The 21,441-nt window shown below is 32.7% G+C and overlaps 4 protein-coding genes across 4 annotated transcripts; all 4 read left to right on the top strand.

Annotated features, from left to right (window-relative positions):
* The first annotated feature begins 5,891 nt into the window (after nucleotides 1-5,891).
* Nucleotides 5,892-9,745, top strand: LOC122606230 (probable replication factor A 73 kDa subunit). The gene is made up of 12 exons (XM_043779194.1): nucleotides 5,892-6,056; nucleotides 6,527-6,679; nucleotides 6,752-7,022; nucleotides 7,621-7,830; nucleotides 7,902-7,989; nucleotides 8,071-8,194; nucleotides 8,283-8,446; nucleotides 8,588-8,708; nucleotides 8,808-9,088; nucleotides 9,169-9,255; nucleotides 9,332-9,436; nucleotides 9,513-9,745. The coding sequence occupies exons 2-12, from the start codon at nucleotides 6,602-6,604 to the stop codon at nucleotides 9,709-9,711; spliced, it is 1,728 nt and encodes a 575-aa protein (XP_043635129.1). The 5' UTR covers nucleotides 5,892-6,056; nucleotides 6,527-6,601; the 3' UTR covers nucleotides 9,712-9,745.
* A 1,227-nt stretch (nucleotides 9,746-10,972) lies between these two features.
* Nucleotides 10,973-13,470, top strand: LOC122602955. The gene is made up of 6 exons (XM_043775571.1): nucleotides 10,973-11,105; nucleotides 11,196-11,295; nucleotides 11,377-11,468; nucleotides 11,564-11,656; nucleotides 11,738-11,908; nucleotides 12,404-13,470. Exons 1-6 carry the CDS (start codon nucleotides 10,973-10,975, stop codon nucleotides 13,468-13,470), a joined length of 1,656 nt encoding a protein of 551 aa, XP_043631506.1.
* A 96-nt stretch (nucleotides 13,471-13,566) lies between these two features.
* On the top strand, nucleotides 13,567-15,721 carry LOC122602952. Its single transcript, XM_043775565.1, has 4 exons — nucleotides 13,567-13,777; nucleotides 13,883-14,723; nucleotides 14,838-15,505; nucleotides 15,708-15,721. The coding sequence occupies exons 1-4, from the start codon at nucleotides 13,567-13,569 to the stop codon at nucleotides 15,719-15,721; spliced, it is 1,734 nt and encodes a 577-aa protein (XP_043631500.1).
* Nucleotides 15,722-15,775: 54 nt separating this feature from the next.
* Nucleotides 15,776-17,011, top strand: LOC122602950 (ATP-dependent DNA helicase PIF1-like). The gene has a single exon (XM_043775563.1). It carries the CDS (start codon nucleotides 15,776-15,778, stop codon nucleotides 17,009-17,011), a length of 1,236 nt encoding a protein of 411 aa, XP_043631498.1.
* The last annotated feature ends 4,430 nt before the right edge of the window (nucleotides 17,012-21,441 follow it).

Genomic DNA, 21,441 nt, shown 5'->3' with positions numbered 1-21,441 from the left:
TTGCCATTAATGCACGATGAGAAAGAGGTGGAGGAAACACACACCATGATCCAATTAATTATGACTGGGTGAAACCCAAATCCTGATAACGATGCCTTTAAAAAATTCCAATCCACAGTATCATAGGCATTTTGTATATCAATCTTGAAAGCACATCTAGGTGGGCCAAAGTTCCTATGATAGTTATGCATGAGTTCTTGGGTTAACAAAATATTATCAGATATTTTCCTATCCGGTACAAAAGCAGATTGATTTATACTAACTACACCTTTAAGACTTTCTTTAATACGGTTAGCAATGATTTTACTAACACACTTATACAAGACATTGCAGCATAATATCGGGCGAAAGTCAAAAATATAGGTAGGAGTAGATACCTTGGGAACAAGAGCTATTAGAGTATGGTTAAGCTCTTGCAAAAGCTTCCCTTTTCTAAAAAAATCATGGATAGCAAGTGTGACATCCTTACCAACAGTAGACCACGAGCTTTTAAAGAAAGCGGATGTGAAACCATCAGGACCCGGAGCTTTATTCTCTCCAATTGCGAACATGGCCTCTTTAATTTCTTCATCTGAAACAACACGAACCATGTCCCTAGTGACCTGGTCTTCTAACTTGTTAACAAACAGTTCCGGAGATGGCATAACATCAACATTACCTTCACAACCCAGGAACAACTCATAATGTTTTACAAAGGCATTATGTACTTCACTTCCTTCACACAACGAACCATTTGCATCCTTTATAACATTAATGCGACTCTTATGATTCCTGCACTTAAGAGATTTGTGAAAATAAGATGTATTACCATCACCAACGGCAAGCCATTCCACCTTCGATTTTTGCTTTAGAAACCTTTCCTCATCAAGTACAGCTTCATGGAAGGCTTTAAGACAAACACCTTCCTTTTCACGAAGAGCCAAATCAGAAGGGTTACAATCAATAGCTTTTTGCAAATCATCCAGCTCACCCCTCAAAGCGATAACTCGCTCATGCAGGTTACCCTGCATAAAAGCAGCTTTCGAATAGGGTACTTTAACAATCTCAGTTTCTTCACAACACGCAATTGATTAACTCCATCAATCTGAGTATCCCATTTTTCATTAATTATTTCCTGAAAATCAGCCTTATGTACCAAGAAATTGGCGAACTTGAAAGGTTGGGGACGAACTCTCGCAATACTAGGAAGCTTCAAAATACAAGGGGAATGATCAGATATTCTATAAGGATGGAAAATAGCACACGAGGCCGTAAAAAGATCAATGAATTGGGTATTGCCCATAACACGATCAATCTTCTTTAATATACCCACCCCTCTCTTAGGTTTCTGATTCCATGTAAAATGCAAGCTAGTACTATTAATATCAAATACTTCCAAAAACTCAACACACTCTTTAAATTCCCTCATTCCAAGATTAATCGTGGACGATCCGGAGAAATTATCTTCAAGATTAAGGGACGAGTTAAAATCCCCTAGAATAACCCATGGCTTATCACCAACAAAAGCCTTATGCCTACACAAATTATTCCACAACTCTCTTCTATTTTTATTGTAATTATCAGCATAAACAAAAGAGCAAAACAAGGCTTTCTTATCGAGTTTATAAACTACCTGAACGTGCATAACCTGGTCCGATTGTGATAAGACCATAACATCAACCACACTAGTATTCCAGCCCAGAATTATACGAGTTCCTTTGCTACACATACCACCATTAGATGTCCAATCCCACGTCCTACATATCTTTTTACAAATATTGATCAAGGTGTATATAATAATATCATCTACATGTTTTAAGTGAAAATATACAACAAGATTGATTTGTTTTAACAATTGTATAATTAAACAACGCATAAAACATATAAACAGTTATATATAAAATTTATTTGAAGTTTGTACAACATACTTTAATGGATTGTTGTCATTATTGTAGTGTTATTGTTATTAATATTGTTTTGAAAACTTGTTGAAATTAATTATGGTGTAATTATAGGGTATAAACTGATAAAATTTTCAAGCTCAATTAGATCCAAACCACAAGTGGTTAAAAACTGACTAAAACGGAAAAACTGAACCGAAATAGCCCCAAACCGAAAAACCGAAACCGAAAAAACCAAACCCGGTGGTTTAGTTTTCAAAAACCGAATTAAAATGGTTCGGTGTCGGTTTTAGTTGAAAACCGACCATAACCGAACCGTACTCACCCCTAGTAGCAACGGCGGCGGTAACGGTGACGAGCGACGGCAAGTAGTGTAGGTTATTGATGTAATATGATTTTGATAGATTGTTGAATGTTGAATATAGAAAGTTGAAAGTTGAAAAAGAACTTTGCTTTACAATATAAGTATATATAAATAAGTAAAATTGTCTTTATTTAGGCCTTACGGAGTGGGGCGGTTACCCCCTATCCGGTAGCGCCCCAAAAACAAAAGTGGCGGATTTTTCTATAGCCCAACAAATGATTTTTCCAAGGTTCCTCTTTAAAAAAAGATATTAAAAATGTTGTTGCTTCACTCAAAATTTGGCGCATGTCGAAAGTCCCCCACCCTCAAAAATTGTCTCACTCCGCCATTTTTCTAACAAAACTTTGTTCCTTACATGGCGTCACATGACAGAAGTCCTCCACCCTCAAGAGTTGCCCCACTCCTTTTAGCCTTAACTTTTTAAAACAAAATCACGCACTCTCATTTAGCCAAATCTACATATATTATCATACTAGTGTTAATACTATTCATATTATGTACGAGATGATATTATTATCTACCAATATATATATAACAAGGTCCTAAATTCATTTTTAAACAAATAAGAACCATTGGATGAGTTTCAACTTTGATTTAAAACCATTAGATCAAAATAATTGTATCATAACCAAATTTATTATTAAGTAAATACGAATTTAGCCCTTCCACTTTATATTTTACAAAAACTAAAACCTTATGTATTAAAATAATAATAATATTAATGTATAATAATAATAATAATATCAAACATATATAAGTTTAAGAAAGCTTCGAACATTTATATGAATGAAGTTTAAATATTATATTAGCCAAAAATAATAAAGCATGCATAAAACACAATCTACAATTTTCTTGCCTTTTTGAACTCAAAAAAGTATAGAATAAATAATATCTTTTTATTCAATATATACATTGTAAGTTACTTTTTATAATCGATTATTTGATTCGTGATATATCTAATTCGGTCGAACATGGTTACTAAAATTTTTAATCAACTATGAGTATACTTTTTGTTAATAAAAAATTTACCAAAGGCTAAACTAAATTCATTTGAGAATAGTACTAAGTATCTATAACATATACATAAAAATGTCTTAAATTTTTTTATGCAAAAGAAAGGATCGTTAGTTTAGTTATAATTCTTAGACCAAAATAAATGTATCCTTACTGAATTTATTATTATATAGATATAACATTAGTTCCTCTACTTTAAATAATTAAAATTTGTGTATTTAATTAACATTATAATAAAGTATATATAAAGTTGAAATAATAAATAAATTTCACCTACTTTTATTGATGTACAATTGATCTATTCATTTGTATATCAAATTAGTCTCTTTTTTTTACATCGAGAGTATATTAAATTATTGATTAATTATCTTCAAATAACTATAAACTAGCTAATCAACCCGAGTTCAATCCGGACCACCTAATTAAATGTTAAAACAAAAAAAAATATAAACTTATGTATGAATTTAGGAGAGTTCTATGTATGTCTGGTTCAACGTATCCTATTTGCTTCTTTGGTTTGCTAGGAGGAGATTTAGGGGAGTTCTTGCACATAATTAAAAAGTTAAAACCAAAAAATATATAGACTTATGTATGTAATTTAGGAGAGTTCTATGTATGTCTGGTTCAACGTACCCTATTTGCTTCTTTGGCATGCTCGGAAGGTATTTAGGGGAGTTCTTGCACATTTTCGCCCGTAATTGTTGGATCCATGCTTGGTTGTATGCATATGGACATGTTTATTACATTTGCATGTTGATGTTTAATAGGTTTAAATGCCCCTTTTACTAAGTATTGTCCATTTTACGCTAAATTGTGTTATGTGTTGTCTGCTATTCTTCTCTAATTGTAATGTAGTCAAACGATACTCGACCGACATGTATGGTTACTAAACTGTTTACACTTTATATCATTTGCCTCTTTTTGGCCGGAGATCCTTCTGGAAGCAGTTCGTGTAGGAACAAGGTTGTCTACATTCTAACCCCCCAAACCCATATTAATAACACTTTTTTAAAAACATGTTTTCGCCATTAAAGTTGCGACAAAATTGATTGGGTATATACTTTAATATGTATGTTATAATTAACTAAAACATTTTATAGTTTTGATAAACAAAATGCATATAACTACCTTTAAATTTTTGTATCAAATATATCTAGTGTGCGTAAACAACAAAATAAATATACTACTCATAACCTCAGAATATTACTCGTATACCTTATGTTTCAATAAAATATAATTAGTTTATTAACCTGCATAATAATTTAAAAACTGTTAATCTGTTATGAGAAAAATATGTAGATGATGGAAATTTAAAAGACCATGTATAAGTTATTAGGGTTTTTTTTTAAAACAATAAGAATTTAATTTTTTTTTTTAAATGACATTATAAATAACAAAAAATAAAAGTGAAATGAATAATAAATTAAATAATCACATTTTAATTTACATGAGACATAGGCTAGAAAAGAAATAAATTATAAATCATAAATGAATTAGAAAATGACTTAAAATTTTAATAAAGATGATGTCATATATCAAAACAATAAAAAAATAATTAATAAAGAATTATAATAATGACAAGTGTGCATTGCTTAGAAAATAACGATGTTATAAAAATTTTGTTATATTTATATATAAGAAGATATCTTAAACAAGATAGTACTTTCCATATTTAAATAATAATAATAGTTATATGATAATAAAAATACATATGTAAATTTAGAAAAGGTTTTAAAAGAGTAAAATTTATCTATAAAATTTAAATTGTAAGTTTTGACTTTATGTTATGCATATATCAACTGAAACTATAATATACGTATTTATAACATATAATTTAAAGCTAAATCAAATAGCTCTAATATTGACTTTGTATTTTATATACCATGAAACTATAAATGTTGACTTTGTATTTTTATTTTAAGTTTCAAACTTAACCCTAAGTTTGATTACATGAAATCAATATTTTTTATATATATATGAAATAGAAGAATAAATAATATATTAAAAAATATTTATATGATTCTTCTTATTCAAAATCAAAAAGCTAATCTTATGTAAGATATCAGATATTTATATATATAATCAAAAAATTTTTTTTATCTATATCAAATAATATGTTGTCATGAAGTGATAACATGTTATTACGCGGGTCAATAATCTAGTTTATAATAATACAACAAAAGAATATATATTAAAACAATCACCATAATGCCTCTAGAACATGCAATTAGTAAAATCAAATATGAGATTAAAAAAATACTCGTACCTTATTTGTCAATCACAAAAATTGAAGAAAGAGGAAAACCTAACAATCATTAGGTGATTGTCCTGTGATAATTCACAATGTACTTTAAACAATGTCAATCTGATGTTAACCCTTCCAAGTATCAAAACTTAACAAGAAACAAATAAAATATATGAGTTTTTCTTTGTTAGTCTTCTGTCTAAATGTCGAAGCCTTTTATATAAAAGTTTTGGTTTGTTTTCTTGTATTTGGTGTCAATGGTAAAAAAGAAAATAATAAAATATAATAGAGTATTTAACAATATAATTATTTTATAACCTAAAAAAATTATAATGAATTAAAATATAGATCTGTTACACTAAAATATCAGTCAAGTTCATATGATTTAGAAAACAGATCTACAAAACACATCACCATATTAAGAGGAAATTCAAACAAGTCTACGCATAAAGGTTACTTTTAAACATATATCTTATATAATATAAAGTTGAAGGCCTGATTGTTTTTTGGCACTTCACACTTATGATGTGATTTATGATTGTCATTGAATGAGGTTAGTGTTTTCCTTTCTACTCTTCTTGATTTTGTAGTTTTTATGCGTTGCATCAGTGAATGCATATTTTCTTAGTTGGTTTAAATGAGATGTTTATTATTGTTGAGTATATACATCCGAGAATTTGTATAGCTTCAGTGAATGAATGTTTTCTTAGTTGGTTTAAATGAGATGTTAATTATCCGAGAATTTGTATAGCTTCAGTGAATTCATGTTTTCTTAGTTGGTTTAAATGAGATGTTAATTATTGTTGAGTAAATATATCCGAAAATTTGTATAGCATGAAGTTGTAAGGGTTGTATCTCATAGTATACATTAATTATATTGGATGTAACTGATATGAATTCTAGATGGATGGTCATTGTATGGCAGTTTCTTATGTGTATATATATAATCCTCTCCCTCATAAGAAGACATTATTTGGGTCTTTGTATCTATACATATATTTTCACATGGCTTTGCAATTGCAGTCTCGATCAAAAGAAATTTTCCAGGGTTTTTTACTAGATGAAATTAAACCGGGTTTTAATGGTACAATTGCTGCAATGGTTTCAAGAAAATGGGATGTGCATAATGTCAGTGGGACGTATATGAGTACTGATTTTATACTTTCTGATGAGAAGGTAAGGAAATTAAAATCAATTTTTTTAAAGTTAGTTGAGGTTTGATTGGTAATCTATATTGTTCTTTTGCAGGGAAACTTGATCCATTGTTTTGTAAGTCACAATAGGTCTTACATATTTCTAGAAAAGCTGCAGGAAGGATCGTTGTTTTCCTTTAAAGGATTCAAGGTCCATTGTAATCATGATACGTTCCGTATTTTCAAGGATGCCCTGTATATGCTTGAATTTGATGGTAACACAAAAGTTGCTAAGGCCACTGGAGATATTAGTCATTATATTCGTTATCCATTTCAGTTTCTTGAATTGGAGGAAGTTGTGCCTACTGAAAATCTTTATGTCGTTCGTATGTATTTTCTGATTTTTGACCATATATATAGATATTTATATTTATTTATTATATATTTATTATATATATGTGTGTGTTTTGTGTTTTAATGATGTATGCTTGGTATACATATACATATGTTTTTGCTTCATCTTAATAGATTCATTGTATGACTAAGTATCTCATAGGATAGATGTGTCAAAAGCTTATGAAAAATTGTTTGTATGAAAAATGTTTTGCTACCCACTATAGCCCATTGCAGAGTTATCGTTGAATGATTAAAAGATATGAAATATGCCTGCCTAGATGGTGTATTAAACTGCAAGTTTGCCTGTAAATGATCATCATGGTTTGTAAGATTACATGTTACTGCCTCAAAAGTAACTTAGGTTGTTATTACATGAATTTTGAATGATGGTACCAGTCTTCAGCATTACATATTATGGAAGTAATATGAATATATTCATAAAATCATGTTGGCTATCTTAATAATCAATATGTTGTGCTAAGTTCTGCGTCTTTTACAAGTTGAATTGATTCTAATGTTGCAGACTTAATCAATATGTTGTGCTAAGTTCTACGTGTTTTACAAGTTGAATTGATTCTAATGTTGCAGACTTGATTGGTTATGTGACATCTGTTGGAGAAATCTTGACAAAATCTACTGGTGCAAAAACTTTGGAGTTTAATTTTACAAATCAGCGAGGACGGCAGGTCCGTGTTACTCTGTGGGGAAAACTGGGCAACAATATGATAAAAAAGAAGCTTCAGAACCCCGGTGTCTATGCCTTGATTCTCACTGCGATGTGTGCAAAGAAATACTTTGGTAAAATTGTTACACTATTTATGTATGTATATAGTTATGTTGAAAAATGTCTAATCATATCATCTTTGTAGGTCAACTCGGTGTTTCCAGCTCATCCTCAACCCAGTTGATTGACAATGATGATATACCTGCTTTGAAACAATTCAAAGCTGATTTGAGGTTGGCCCTACTGTCTTTTACGATATAAAATAATGATTTTTAATGTTTGGTTATTTGTTTTGATGGCATTAATCTTTACAGTGGTCGAGACTTGAGCCAAATAAGCGTGTCTAATATTCAGACTATTCCCCAAGTTAACACACTTGCAGAATTGTTAGACTGGGGTCGTATGAAGAAATCTGGCCCAGGCAATAATGAAGATGAGGTTTGCCTCCTGTTCTACAACTATCAATACTTTTTGGTTTGTGTTTGTTGAAGAGTATATTGTTTACAAAAATATTTTTGTAATGTAGACCGTTGTGTTCTCCAACATGGTAGAGATTGTCGGCGTTCGAACAAGTAGTGGGTGGTACTTGATTACTTGCAGCTCTGGTAGATGCTTGAAGGGTTTGACGAGGGATGATGGTGGTTTTAAGTGTGGGGGGTGTAACAAAACTGTGGCCTACCCCCGTTTCAGGTTACCTTAACATTGTTCATACGTTTATAAAATAATAGCAGGATGTTTTGGTTTTGTTGAAAGTTCCTTTCACTTTTGAGTAATAAATTGTGGCGTTGAACTACCGTATTCTAAATGGATGTTTCTCGGTGTCAAAATCAGGTTTAAACTGCAGTTAGATATCAGGGATGAAACAGCAACAGTTGTTGCAGTTTTGTTTGATAATGCTGCTGAGACGCTCCTAAATCGGTCGGCAAAATCACTGATGGAAGAAGAAATGCGGGTACATACTTAAAGTCAAATGTTTTGGTTCATTGGTGTTGTGTCATTATCTTGGGATTTGCAATTTTACGCAAATTGCAATCTTTTCTATCCATTGTAGGATGACTTAGGAGATGATGTTCTCCCACCTGCTTTGCAGCAGTTGCTTGGTACAAAACACAGATTTGAGATAAAGGGCCACTCATATTATTGTGCTGGAACTTATGAGGCATTTAATTGTAATCAAGTGATTTTGCCCGGGACAAACCCACTGCTGTTGGGAGCAGATAGTAGCCAGCATACTACTTCTAAAGCGACTATGGGGTCATCTTCCAGCAAGGTTAAGGACCCAATTCCTGTAGTCACTCCCTTGAAGACCCGTGAACCAAGAAAACGCAAACTGTAAGTATTTTGTGCATTATTATTGAAGTGAAGTGCATATATCATTACTTATATATATTTCAAATGTTAACCCATTTCAGGCATACCAAAAAGTCTGACCGTGTGCTTCCAACTGTTGGGAAAAATAAAGCAGTGTTGAATCTTGGCACTGTTGGTGATAAAAACAGGTAAAGATCATAATTTAACTTATGTGATTAAGCCATTGAATCGAACTAACATTTTTTTACTACTATCTTATTTTAGTGTCGCTGATGCTAATGAAAAGACGTCAATAGAAACAACTGCAGTAATGATTGATGATTTTTTGGAAGAACCCAAACGATCACCCCGTGTGTCAAAGAGAGGAAGGTACATACAGGATCAATCTTCATTTCTGTTCTTTTATTACATCCATTAGCTAATTAGTTGATTATGGTGTGTGCAGGGTTATTTATGAATCCGAGTCAGATGGGGATAACAAAACTGAAAACAATGCAGAACAAAATGATGAAGAGGCTGAAGATAATGAAAATGAGGCTCCCGAGTCCGATGGGGATAACAAAACTGAAAACATTGTAGAAGAAAATGACGAGGAAACTGAAGATAACAGTGAGGAGGCTGCAGATAACGATGAAGAGGCTTGAGTATCTACGTATTGCAACCGCTCTTGATCTTAAAAGTGACTAGCTGATGGTTTCCACTGGTTTGGGATTCCAACTGTAAACAGTTTATTGTATTCCCAATGTTTGCTTGGGATACATCTCTCATAATCTTATTTGGTTTCCCTTATTATTACATATTCTTCATTTTGTTTGATATGTTGGAGTTTGAAGAACACTCTTTCCAGTACTTCATCATAATAAAAATTTGCCTTTTATATATTGCTTCTATGGGTTGGAAACTATCATTTATAGAAGAATTGCATATTACATGGAAAAAAAGATCAAACATCATATTTTGCATACATCATTTACAGAAGAATTGCATATTACATGGAAATAAAGATCAAACATCATATTTTGCAGACAAGATAATTTCTATGAAAGCAATTTCAAATAGACCTAACCAACTATTCTAAAACTTACATTAACAACTTTACTATGCTGAAATTGCCTTTGAAATACAGTTGGCACTGGATGAATGCATCCAGCCTCCAGAATCTTACGTAGCCATTCCACATCTACAGAACTTAGAACTTCAATGACACCATGGATGGAAGAATACCCCTTCAAGACATTTGGAATACCTCAACCATATTCAGCATCTCAAATAATATCAAACTAGTTATAATAGTAGCTGGATCAACCATCTCCTCACGAGGTTCATTATAATTGATGATCCCATCTGCTGGTGGGTTAAATCGCCTTCTCAAAACAGCAACCAACCTGCGTGTCTCCCAACAATCATGCCCAGTTGAGAAATCCAGTCGTAGAATATCTCTCAAGATAGTGTCTTCCAATTGTAATACCCCTTCAATTGTTTTTACTTTTTTCTTTCTCATGTTATCAAGACAAAGTACATAGCACTGGCTCTTCTTGATGAATGTATCCAATACAAAAGTTCACCTTTACAGTAGTAAACCATGTTAATCTTTCAACTGTTCGGTTGCTTCATCATTTATGGGGAAATTTATGATATTCATTGATAATCTTCATTATTATAGTTTTTAATCATGGACAATTATTGGGATTGACAATCAAAAGTTTCATAGGACGATTATAATTGAATAATAATCTAAAATTAAATAATAATCATAATTATTCATCTATTCAAATTCTTACCTGCATGTATCTCTTCAGTTTTTCCATACCGGCCTGTTATATATATCATCCTTTATCAAGAAGAATATTTTTACCTGTAACAAAGTTCAAAGAAAAAACCAGTGTTAACATGTACAGAGCCAATATGGATCTATCAAAAAAGAGTGTTCCCCCTTTCCCACCCATACATATACAATCTGGTAAAAATACAACTCAATGTGGAAGAAACCAAACATTTTACACACTATCGATAACCAAAAACAGGATCATAGGTTGTGGTATATACATTGTTTCTTATGTCATTTTTGTTATAATTAATAGTGTTTCTATTAATCACTGTGGTGCTCATTCATTGGTTTGATATACAGGTAATTCAAAGGATGCTAATACTTTGAATGCACTATTAGATGATGCCCCAATAAGTATGCACAAATGTACAAATATAAGAAGTAATGGAATGATGCAAACGTATTATGGTTTGAAATTAACTAATGATGATGTATATCAAAATACATATATTTCTAAGAATTTTATAAATATACATTCCAGTAATTTTATTGCACCTAATGGAAGCTTGCAAAACTATTGGGGATTGAAAATAACAGACAATGATTTTCAACCAAATATTGTTCAAACACAAGGTAACTTGATATTATTATCTCTTTACTTATATAATTATAATAATATAGTATTATTAATATGTGATTTTCACCCTCAATTCCACTACATCATACAGAAATACAGGATACAAAACCTGGACCAAGTAACACATGTGCTCTTTCGCCTAATAAGGGTGTCAGCAATCGCCGAAGTAAACAACCTATTCAGGGTATATGTGAAATCTGTTGGTTCATTTTCAACAGTGTTCACTTATGTTATTACTAATATTTAACCTTCCCATAAATCCCAGTAAATGACACAGAAGACCATAGAACACAATTCGGGCCAAATGATGTCTCAAAAGGTCAGGAGACACAAACCGGGCCAAACAATGCTTCTGTACAATCTGGACCAAGTAATGTGCATACTTCTTTTCCTAAAAAGGGTGTCAACACTCGCAAAAGAAAACACCCAATTCAAGGTACATATGGAACTTATATTGTACTTTCAATAGTATTCACTTATGTAATTACTAATAGATAACCTTCCCATAAATCCCAGTCAATGATACAGAAGACCCTGGAAGACAATCTGGGCCAAGTAATGCCACAGAAATACAAAGAAGACAAATCAAAGATATCAGTACTCGGATAAGAAAACAACCTTCTCAAAGTGTAACCAAGAAAAAACTTTTAGAAACTAAACCTAAACGACCAGGTAGAAACTAAATCTTAGAAACACTAATTATATCCAATGATTGACTATTTATAATATTGACTAATTTGTTTATAGGTATAAAAAAGAAAACCCGTCAAATGTCAGGTTTCACTTCATCAGGTAAATATATGCATGTTAATGTGTACTTTATTTTTAATAATATAACACTTATTTTGATATATTGGATCTTTCCAAAACCTCAGTTATGAAACATAACACTTTCTGTAAATAACTAATAAACCCTATTCTACAATTGAAGGTTTCCATGTGTCGTATCTTGATCTAGGACCACCAACATACTTATGTACCAACTGTAATGCATTAATGTGGTATGAAGAGAGGTGTAAAAATACCAAACTGGATGGGTACCCTAAATTTGCTTCACAGGAAGGAAAGATTTTATTGCCGAAATTGCTAGATGCTCCAGAACCATTAAAAACACTGCTGGATTATGAACAACCTGGATCATCAAAATTCAAAGATGATATTAGGACTTATAATAGCATGTTTTGTTTCACATCTTTTGGGGCAAAAATAGATCATTCTATAAACCAAGGAAGAAATTTATACACATTTAGAATAAGCGGCCAAAATTACCATCGGATAGGATCTTTGTTACCTGTTGAAGGAGAACAACCAAGATATGCACAACTTTATTTTTATGATACTGCAAATGAAACCAGGAACCGGATGTCCGCGTTCATGTCCCGTGATGGGACCACCCAAAGAGTAGACGAGGTAATAGTAGCTCAGCTGATTCAGATGTTGGACAATCACAGTTCTCTTTCCAGAGCCTTTCGTATGGCACGAGATTGGTGTGTGCAAAATAATAATAACAACTGTGAGCTTCGTTTGTTAGGCCAGAGAACTGATATGAGACAATATAATAAACCTACTGTTTCTGAAGTTGCGGTCTTGATTACAAATGATTTTGGTGAGAATATAGAACCAAGGGATATTATTGTTAGTCCAAAGAATGGCGGTCTGAGGAGAATCTCTGAATTGCATCAACTTTACATGGCATTACAATACCCTCTATTGTTCCCTTACGGAGAAACCGGGTATCATCCTGAGATACCATATCATAAAAACACAGGAAGGCGAAAAACAAAACGGAATACTGTTACAATGAGAGAATTCTATTGCTATAGAATTCATTACAGGAGTAATGAAGGAACTACATTATTCAGAGGAGGCCGGTTGTATCAGCAGTACTTGGTTGATTCATATACTGCAGTTCATGAAGAACGACTGAGATGGACCCGGAATCATCAACCAGAGTTGCGTGCAGAACTCTATAACAATATATGTGATGCTGTCACATAAGGAGATACACAGGCTGCCGCAGTTGGCAAGCGGATAGTTTTGCCAGCAACCTTTACAGGCAGCCCAAGGTATATGGTTCAAAATTACCAAGATGCCATGGCTCTATGTCGTACTTTTGGAAACCCTGATTTGTTTATAACCTTTACGGCAAATCCAAAATGGCCAGAGGTAGATGCAATGGTATCTTTAATCAAAGGCCAACAATCATATGATCGATCAGAGACAGTCACCAGGGTTTTTAAAATGAAATTGGATCTGTTGATGGAAGACATTATGCGGAAAAACATATTTGGTCAATGTCAAGCATGTAATTGAAAAAATAAATTCCATCCTTTGTGATAAATAATCAAAACACTATTTCCTAAAACCAATTTTGCATCTTGCTTAATTTAAAAACACATCTTTTGTGCAGGTGTGTATACTATTGAATTTCAAAAACGTGGCCTTCCTCATGCACATATTTTAATTTGGCTTGGCCCTGAAACAAAATGTGATACACCCGACCAAATAAATGATGTTATATCCGCAGAGATGCCTTTGGAAAGTGATGATCCAGAGTTATATGAAGCTGTAACAGAGTTTATGTTACATGGTCCATGCGGTGCTGATTCACCAAATGCTTCATGTACAGAAGAAGGAAAATGCAAAAAACACTTCCCAAGACCATTTTATCAGGAAACCACAATTGATGGAGAAGGCTACCCGGTTTATCGACGACGAAATAATAAGGTGTTTGTACAGAAAGGTAAGACAAAACTTCACAATGGTTTTGTTGTACCATACAATCGGTATTTGTTGCTTAAGTATAAAGCACACATTAATGTTGAATGGTGCAATCGATCCCGAGCAATAAAGTATCTGTTCAAGTATCTTAACAAAGGCCCTGACAGAGCTACAATAGTTATAGCAGAAAATGTTACAGTTGATATCCAATCAAATACTGAGAATATTGTCACTATCGATGAGATCAAGAACTACTTGGACTGCCGATACTTATCACCATGTGAAGCAGTTTGGCGCATGGCTGCATTCCCTATCCACTATTCTTATCCATCAGTGATAAGACTCACCTTTCATCTACCTGAACAACAAATGGTCACCCTTCGTGATTCAGAAAGTCTTTGTCGTGTAGTAAATCGTGAAGGAATTGAAAAAACCATGTTTACCCAGTGGTTTGAGCTAAACAAGGAAGATTTAAGAGCGCGTGCATATACATATGCTGAAATACCTTCTAAATATGTGTGGCAGAAAATGTTTAATGTTTGGACCTGGAGAGGACACAGAAAAGGCTGTATTGGCCGTATTGTTTACTGTAACCCGGCTGCAGGACCACCGTATTAATTGAGAATTTTGTTGGGTGTTGTTAGGGGACCACAGTCTTATAAAGACATCAAAACCGTTAATGGTCGTGAGTATGAAACATACAAAGAAGCTTGCAATGCATATGGTCTTTTAAATGATGACAAAGAATGGACAGATGCTATCAATGAGGCAAAGTTCTGGGCTACTGGACCACAGCTACGAGATTTGTTTGTTACAATTTTGTTGTTCTGTGATGTTTGCAGCCCACTTCAATTATGGAATCAAAATTGGGAAACTTTATCTGAGGATGTTTTGTACAGGAAAAGAAAACAATTCAGATTTCCCACTTTGCATCTTTCAGATGAACAAATAAAGAATTATTGTTTGGTAGATATACAGGAAGTTTTACAAAGAAATGGCAAATCATTAGAAGATTTTAGTGATTTACCAAAACCTGATGAAACCTTGCTTACTGCTATGGATAATCGGTTGATACGTGAAGAGCTTAGCTATAACCAAACACAAGAAGCACTTGAACATGAGCAACTTTTCTCCAAACTAAACCCTGATCAAATGACAATCTATCAGAAGGTCATCTCTTCAGTCCATGAAGAACGAGGGGGTTTCTATTTTGTTTATGGACCAAGAGGTACAGGAAAAACTTTCTTATATAAAGCTATACTCTCGCGGTTAAGATCGGAACGGACAATTGTACTTGCAGTTGCATCTTCAGGTAATTTACAATTAAAATATCATAAAGTAGCTAATAAACCTATATTAATATCACTATTAGTAAATAATACATATTTTACACTTATTTGAGCAAGTAATCATGAAGGGAACGCGTAAACAAAGAAAACTATTAGATACATATCAACTAATTAACAAATCAGCTCCTAAGATAATTAACTTTGGTTTCTCTTAAATTATATTAGGGATTGCGTCTTAGTTATTATCGGGAGGAAGAACAGCTCATAGTCGGTTTGTAATACCATTAGAGCTCATGGACAGTAGCACATGTGGAATCAAACAGAATACACATTTGGCTGCACTCATGCAAGAAGCAAAACTAATAATATGGGATGAAGCCCCAATGACACAAAAGTATGCTTTTGAGGCACTGGATAAAACGTTGAAAGATATACTGGGTTTAAACAAAGCAGAGAATAAGAAGCTGATATTTGGTGGGTTGACAGTCTTACTTGGCGGTGATTTTAGGCAAATTCTGCCAGTGATCCCCAAAGGACAACGCCAAGAAATTGTCCACTCCTGTATTAAAAAGTCTATTCTATGGAAGCACTGTCAACTTTACACACTTTCCAGGAGTATGCGTGTAAATGAGTACTCTCCAACAGGGGAACTTGATAGAAGCAAGCAACAATTCAATAAATGGGTCCTTGATATTGGAGATGGTGTTGTTGAAGCAAAAGTAAAAGAAGGGGAGGATGAACCCACTTGGATCAACATTCCAAGAAGATTCATCATCCCATGTTCTGCATCTCTAATTGAAGATATCATCAACACTACATTCCCTGACTTTGATGAAAAGAAAGATGATGAACAGTATCTTAGAGAAAGAGCCATACTAACTCCCAAAAACTCTGATGCAGATGAGATCAACAAACATATGTTTGAGAAACTAAACAGGCCGGCTCAAACTTACAAAAGCTCAGATGAAGTGTACCGAGCTTCAACAGAAACATTGGAACAAGAAGAAATGTATCCAATTGAGTTCTTAAACTCATTGAATTTCCCAGGGATGCCACCACATGAATTGACTCTTAAAGAAGGCTTACCAGTTATGCTTTTACGAAATGTCAATCCAAGCCAAGGTTCATGCAATGGCACACGAATGATAATCACAGACCTTGGCAAGTTTGTGATTAAGGCAAGGATAATAACAGGGTCAAATTTAGGATCGACAGCATTGATTCCAAGAATAGTACTAACATCAACAACTTCAAAGTGGCCATTTATAATGAAAAGAAGACAATTTCCCGTGAAAGCCTGCTATGCAATGACCATCAATAAAAGTCAGGGACAATCACTAAGCCATGTTGGGTTGTATTTGTCAAATCCAGTTTTCAGCCACGGTCAGCTCTATGTTGCTCTATCTAGAGTTACCCGACCCGAAGGGCTAAAAATTCTAATAGTGAATGATGATGATGTACGCCTCAAGAATCATGCACGTAATATTGTATATAAGGAGGCTTTCAATAATTTGTATCAACTTAATTAATAAATATGTATATATGATTTTTGGTTGTAACATGTTATAACATTCATTTGTGTATAGATCTATTCCGTATGCACCAAATTTCTACAACAACAATCTTTCAACCACAGTTCATTGATAAATTAACACTTAGAAAAAAAAATACATACCTTTCTTTGTCACCTATGCAATTTCTACCAATGCTGTATCATGTAGTCCCCATCTTTCTTTGGCTATTAAATCTGATACATGCACCACATACTTGAGCTTACCTAAGTGATCAGATTAATCATAATTAAATGATAGCATATAATAGTCAACTATAGTTGTAAAATATTTAGACAGGACTATAATTAAAAGCAACAATTTAACCAAAAAATTGAAAAAAACATGGACAAAAGTAAAGAAACACCACCACCAAACATTTGTCAATGTTTTCCCTAATATCCACATAAAACTATATGTACAAGGTATGAAATATAATATATACTCAGTAAGAACAACCTTTAAGGAAACACTAAAAATGGCTCTAAAGTCATGCACCAGATGTGAAATCATCAATATTTCCTCCTCTCAACTTCTCATCCTGCAAACCCATAATTTCAATAACCTATGATATGTAACAAATAAGGCGTGTTGACCTTGAGTAAAAACTGAACACAAGTTCAGGTTAATCATTAATCATTGGTGTGTTGAATCTCATTACTGAAACAATGTTATGAACAATCTCATTACTAAAACTATGTTTTGAAAGGGTATAACAAATTAGTAATAAAAATAAAGCTGACCACATCTAGGTTGTCCTCTTTCAACAGGAAGCATATAACCCATTCTTCAGTAGTTTTGTTACTTATTTTAAACGTGTACAAGCTTCCTCCACCATTTAAAATATGTCCATTTTTTCCTCAAAAGGATGCAAAACAGAAAATACTATTGTAAACTCAAATCTGTTCCTAGAACTTAGACAGGAAAAATCTTTATCTTTATTGCAGTTTAACAATTTTCATTGTCACAGTTTGTTTCAAATTGGGAAACCAGAAAAGGATATATAGAGTATGGGCCAAATTTATCACAAAATCGATAATACGAAATATCAATTATATATCACTACTAAAAAACATTGCACAATTAACATAAATATATAATCCATTCATCATTAATTTATACATTACCCATTTGTCATTAAAAAGGAACACAAAAGGGATTTAGTAAACCCTGGAACCAAAAAACAGAGCACCATTTCAAGTCATTTTATCTAAATAATTAATACATCATCAAGTTACCAAAAGAAACATATGCTAACCCAGAGAATAATCAGCACCACATATCTTCATCGTCTTCAGAAACATACGCACCATAATCCGCTTCTTCTTCAGCTTTGTCCAGTTCTTGCACTCGAACACCAAGATCCACTTCAAACTGAGAAAAATACTTACACACTTTCCCTGGAGTTTTCCATGTGTTGCATGGAATACTATTCAGCTGCTTCAACAAATCCAAACTACCCCTGTCTATCAACATCTGTGCTAGATACCAACGCTTTTGGCCATCACCCCAACATATCCTAACATGCCCTGATTCTGTCACTCTGGAACCCATGAATCTCCACCACACTACAGCCTTTCCTTCATCATTCATATTGATTGCATATGGATCAAATTTCTTACGAAGAACTCTCATTAACTCCTTTCCTTCTTCACAAAGATCGGTCTTCCAAGCACCCATTCTATATGCATCTCTTAATAAAGTTTCATCTAAAAGTAACACTCTCCTTAACTTCTCAATCCTTAATCTTCTTCTATTATCTTTCCTAAAAATAAAATGCTTATCGTTCTTGCGAACTATCCATGACTTCAAGCGGACCATCGCTTCTTTCTTTTTCTTATTATTATTCTATTAACCCTAATCAAGTGAAATTGTAAGTGAAAGATATTTTCACAAGTGTTTGTCTTATATAGCACTAACTCAAGTGCTCTTCGCATTCCCAGAGAAATTAAAAAAAAACAGTTAGAATGTAACGAGATGCTACTGCTCTTCACCGGTTTTTGCCCCTTCATATTCACAGAATAATAATTTTTTAAGTTAGGAAAAATGAACCATGCAAAAATTAAAGGATTAAACATGTGAGCTTTTAGTATTTATATTAATGTTTTGTACAAGTGAACTATTTAAAAAGCTACAAGTTTTATGAAAACCAATTAAGTTTCCTTTCTTATTTTTTTAAAAATTAATACCACAATAAAAATAGATAAATAATAATCATTTAAATTTGAGAAAACATGTGTTTCAATACTAGCGTTGTACCCGCACGATACAGCGGGAAATAAGAAAAAAACACCGGTGGTTTGATGGTGCTTTGTGGGGTGGCGACAATGAAAAAGAAAAAAAAATAAGCCGGCGGAAGTGGATGGTGGTTTGATGGTGGTTTTTGGGGTGGTGGTAGATGGTGTTTATGGGGGATAGAGTACATAGAAGGTGGATGGTGGTATTTGAGGCGGTGGTGGATGGTATTTATGGGGGGTGAAAATCAGAAAACGGGGGAGGGAGAGAAAAATAGGAAAGTGTAAAGTAGGAGGGCAAAAAAGACATTTTAAAAGAAGAAATATTGAAAGGGAGTGAGGTAGTTTATCTATTAATGAAGTATAGAGAAATAAACTTCTTTCTTTTTGAAAAATCAACTACCATTTACATTTGGATTTTACCATTAATTAACAAAAAAGAAAACACAACCTATTTTTGTTTTCAACGTACATATAATTAAGAAAAGGCATATATGATCAAGCCATAAACTTAAACTATCCTATATACAAATATACCATTTATAACTAATTGTGAACTTTTAAGAATTATCAATTTATTTTTGAATTTGATATCCAAAGATTACCAAGTTTGATAATAAACCCAACTCAAAAATATAAAACCAAAAATGACGCAGTTAATTCCTATCCATAAGTTTAACCACTCATAACCATAAAAACATCCTATACATTCTTTAAACCCAAAATCAATTGGATTATAACAATTTCAAAATTATACTCCCTCCGTCCAATATTAAGTGTCCACATTTCACTTTTTAGGTTTTTTTCTTTCCACTTTAACCGAAAATATTTTTGTTTGCGACATATAAAATTTGATGTAAGATATATGCATCGATTGAGTTTTAAATGTATTTTTCATTGATAAAATTTTCAACAACTAATATTTAACATAACCTAAAATATTTGCAATCAAAATCGGAAGGAAAAGACTTACCCAGTCAAAATAGGATAATTAAAATGATTAATTGGACTAACATTTAACCCGTTAAATATATGTGTGAAACGGTTAATTACTAACATATATTAACCCATCAACAATTGGGCTAACAACTTATTTTATTTAGGGTAATTGGGCTAACCTCATCTCTGGGCTATCAATCATATGATAAACTTGGGCTAACGTTTAACCCATTAAAAAACTTTTCTCCGACTCCATTTACACAAAAGCGGGTTTTAATACCCGAAAATAATATGCCCTAATAACAATCCAATTCTAATTCAAGATGAACTCAGAATTAGGTTCCTTTTTTCATCCGACAATTACCAAACAAATAATGGCGACATCTTCTTCTTCAATCAATTCAGTGAAGAATAACAATGAAGTGGTGCTATCATTTAGAGCAAATATACAAGAGTTACAAATAAATTAGAGAACCGCGATCAATCAAAGCAAGGTACAGAAATCAAAAAACTCTTCATATAAATTGATAAAATAGTTTCATATGCACATATATATATATGATTTACCATAGTAATCAACTTATTTTATTTAGGATGAAACGGTTAATTAACTTGAATAAATATATGGAAATTATATCTTAGTCGTCAAAATTATATGGATGAATTGTTGAATACTGTATAGTTAATATATATCTCTGATTAATATTTTACAATCATTGAACAGCAAACACAAACTTTGGTATTACTGACATATTCTAAATCTTGCTGATTAAAAACAATCTAAATACCTTAAAATTATATATATAATCCCTATAAAACAATGATGATGTTTTAGTGCAAAAAATTAATAATGTGTAATCATATTACTATACTTTACTACACAGTATATGAACTACTTCTTTTTATGTCAAAGGAAAAGAAGAAATGGATAATAATGATATAGAATTGATTGAGACTGATGTACATCAACAATCTGCCACTTATAGATGAGGAAGATAATGAACAAGCAATACAAGCAAAGCAACCAGTCGATAACCTACCACTTGATAAAGTTCAAGAACTTGAGCAACATATCGAGCCAGAGGAACCAGCACAACAACTAATCCATGAATAAAATGACGGTGCCAAGTAATAGCGGCAAAAAAGGTACATTACTATAATAGTTTTGTGCACTTAACTTCAACATTCAAAGTATATTACCTCTAAACTTAGTACTCTAATAATTATTTATAAAAC

Source organism: Erigeron canadensis, chromosome 6 (assembly GCF_010389155.1).
Source record: "Erigeron canadensis isolate Cc75 chromosome 6, C_canadensis_v1, whole genome shotgun sequence".
Taxonomy (NCBI): domain Eukaryota; kingdom Viridiplantae; phylum Streptophyta; class Magnoliopsida; order Asterales; family Asteraceae; genus Erigeron; species Erigeron canadensis.
The sequence above is the reverse complement of the archived record's forward strand: the minus strand, read 5'-3'. Positions and strand labels throughout refer to the sequence as shown.

Excerpts from the sequence above, each read along its gene's own strand:
- LOC122602952 (XM_043775565.1), top strand. The coding sequence starts at position 13,567 with ATGGCTCTATGTCGTACTTTTGGAAACCCTGATTTGTTTATAACCTTT. Across the intron at positions 13,778-13,882 it reads ATTTGGTCAATGTCAAGCAT|GTGTGTATACTATTGAATTT; the intron begins GTAATTGAAAAA and ends TCTTTTGTGCAG. Across the intron at positions 14,724-14,837 it reads AAATATGTGTGGCAGAAAAT|GGGACCACAGTCTTATAAAG; the intron begins GTTTAATGTTTG and ends GGGTGTTGTTAG.
- LOC122602950 (XM_043775563.1), top strand. The coding sequence starts at position 15,776 with ATGGACAGTAGCACATGTGGAATCAAACAGAATACACATTTGGCTGCA.
- LOC122606230 (XM_043779194.1), top strand. The coding sequence starts at position 6,602 with ATGGTTTCAAGAAAATGGGATGTGCATAATGTCAGTGGGACGTATATG. Across the intron at positions 6,680-6,751 it reads TTATACTTTCTGATGAGAAG|GGAAACTTGATCCATTGTTT; the intron begins GTAAGGAAATTA and ends GTTCTTTTGCAG. Across the intron at positions 9,437-9,512 it reads CGTGTGTCAAAGAGAGGAAG|GGTTATTTATGAATCCGAGT; the intron begins GTACATACAGGA and ends TGGTGTGTGCAG.
- LOC122602955 (XM_043775571.1), top strand. The coding sequence starts at position 10,973 with ATGGATCTATCAAAAAAGAGTGTTCCCCCTTTCCCACCCATACATATA. Across the intron at positions 11,469-11,563 it reads AAATATTGTTCAAACACAAG|AAATACAGGATACAAAACCT; the intron begins GTAACTTGATAT and ends TACATCATACAG. Across the intron at positions 11,909-12,403 it reads AAGAAAACACCCAATTCAAG|GTTTCCATGTGTCGTATCTT; the intron begins GTACATATGGAA and ends CTACAATTGAAG.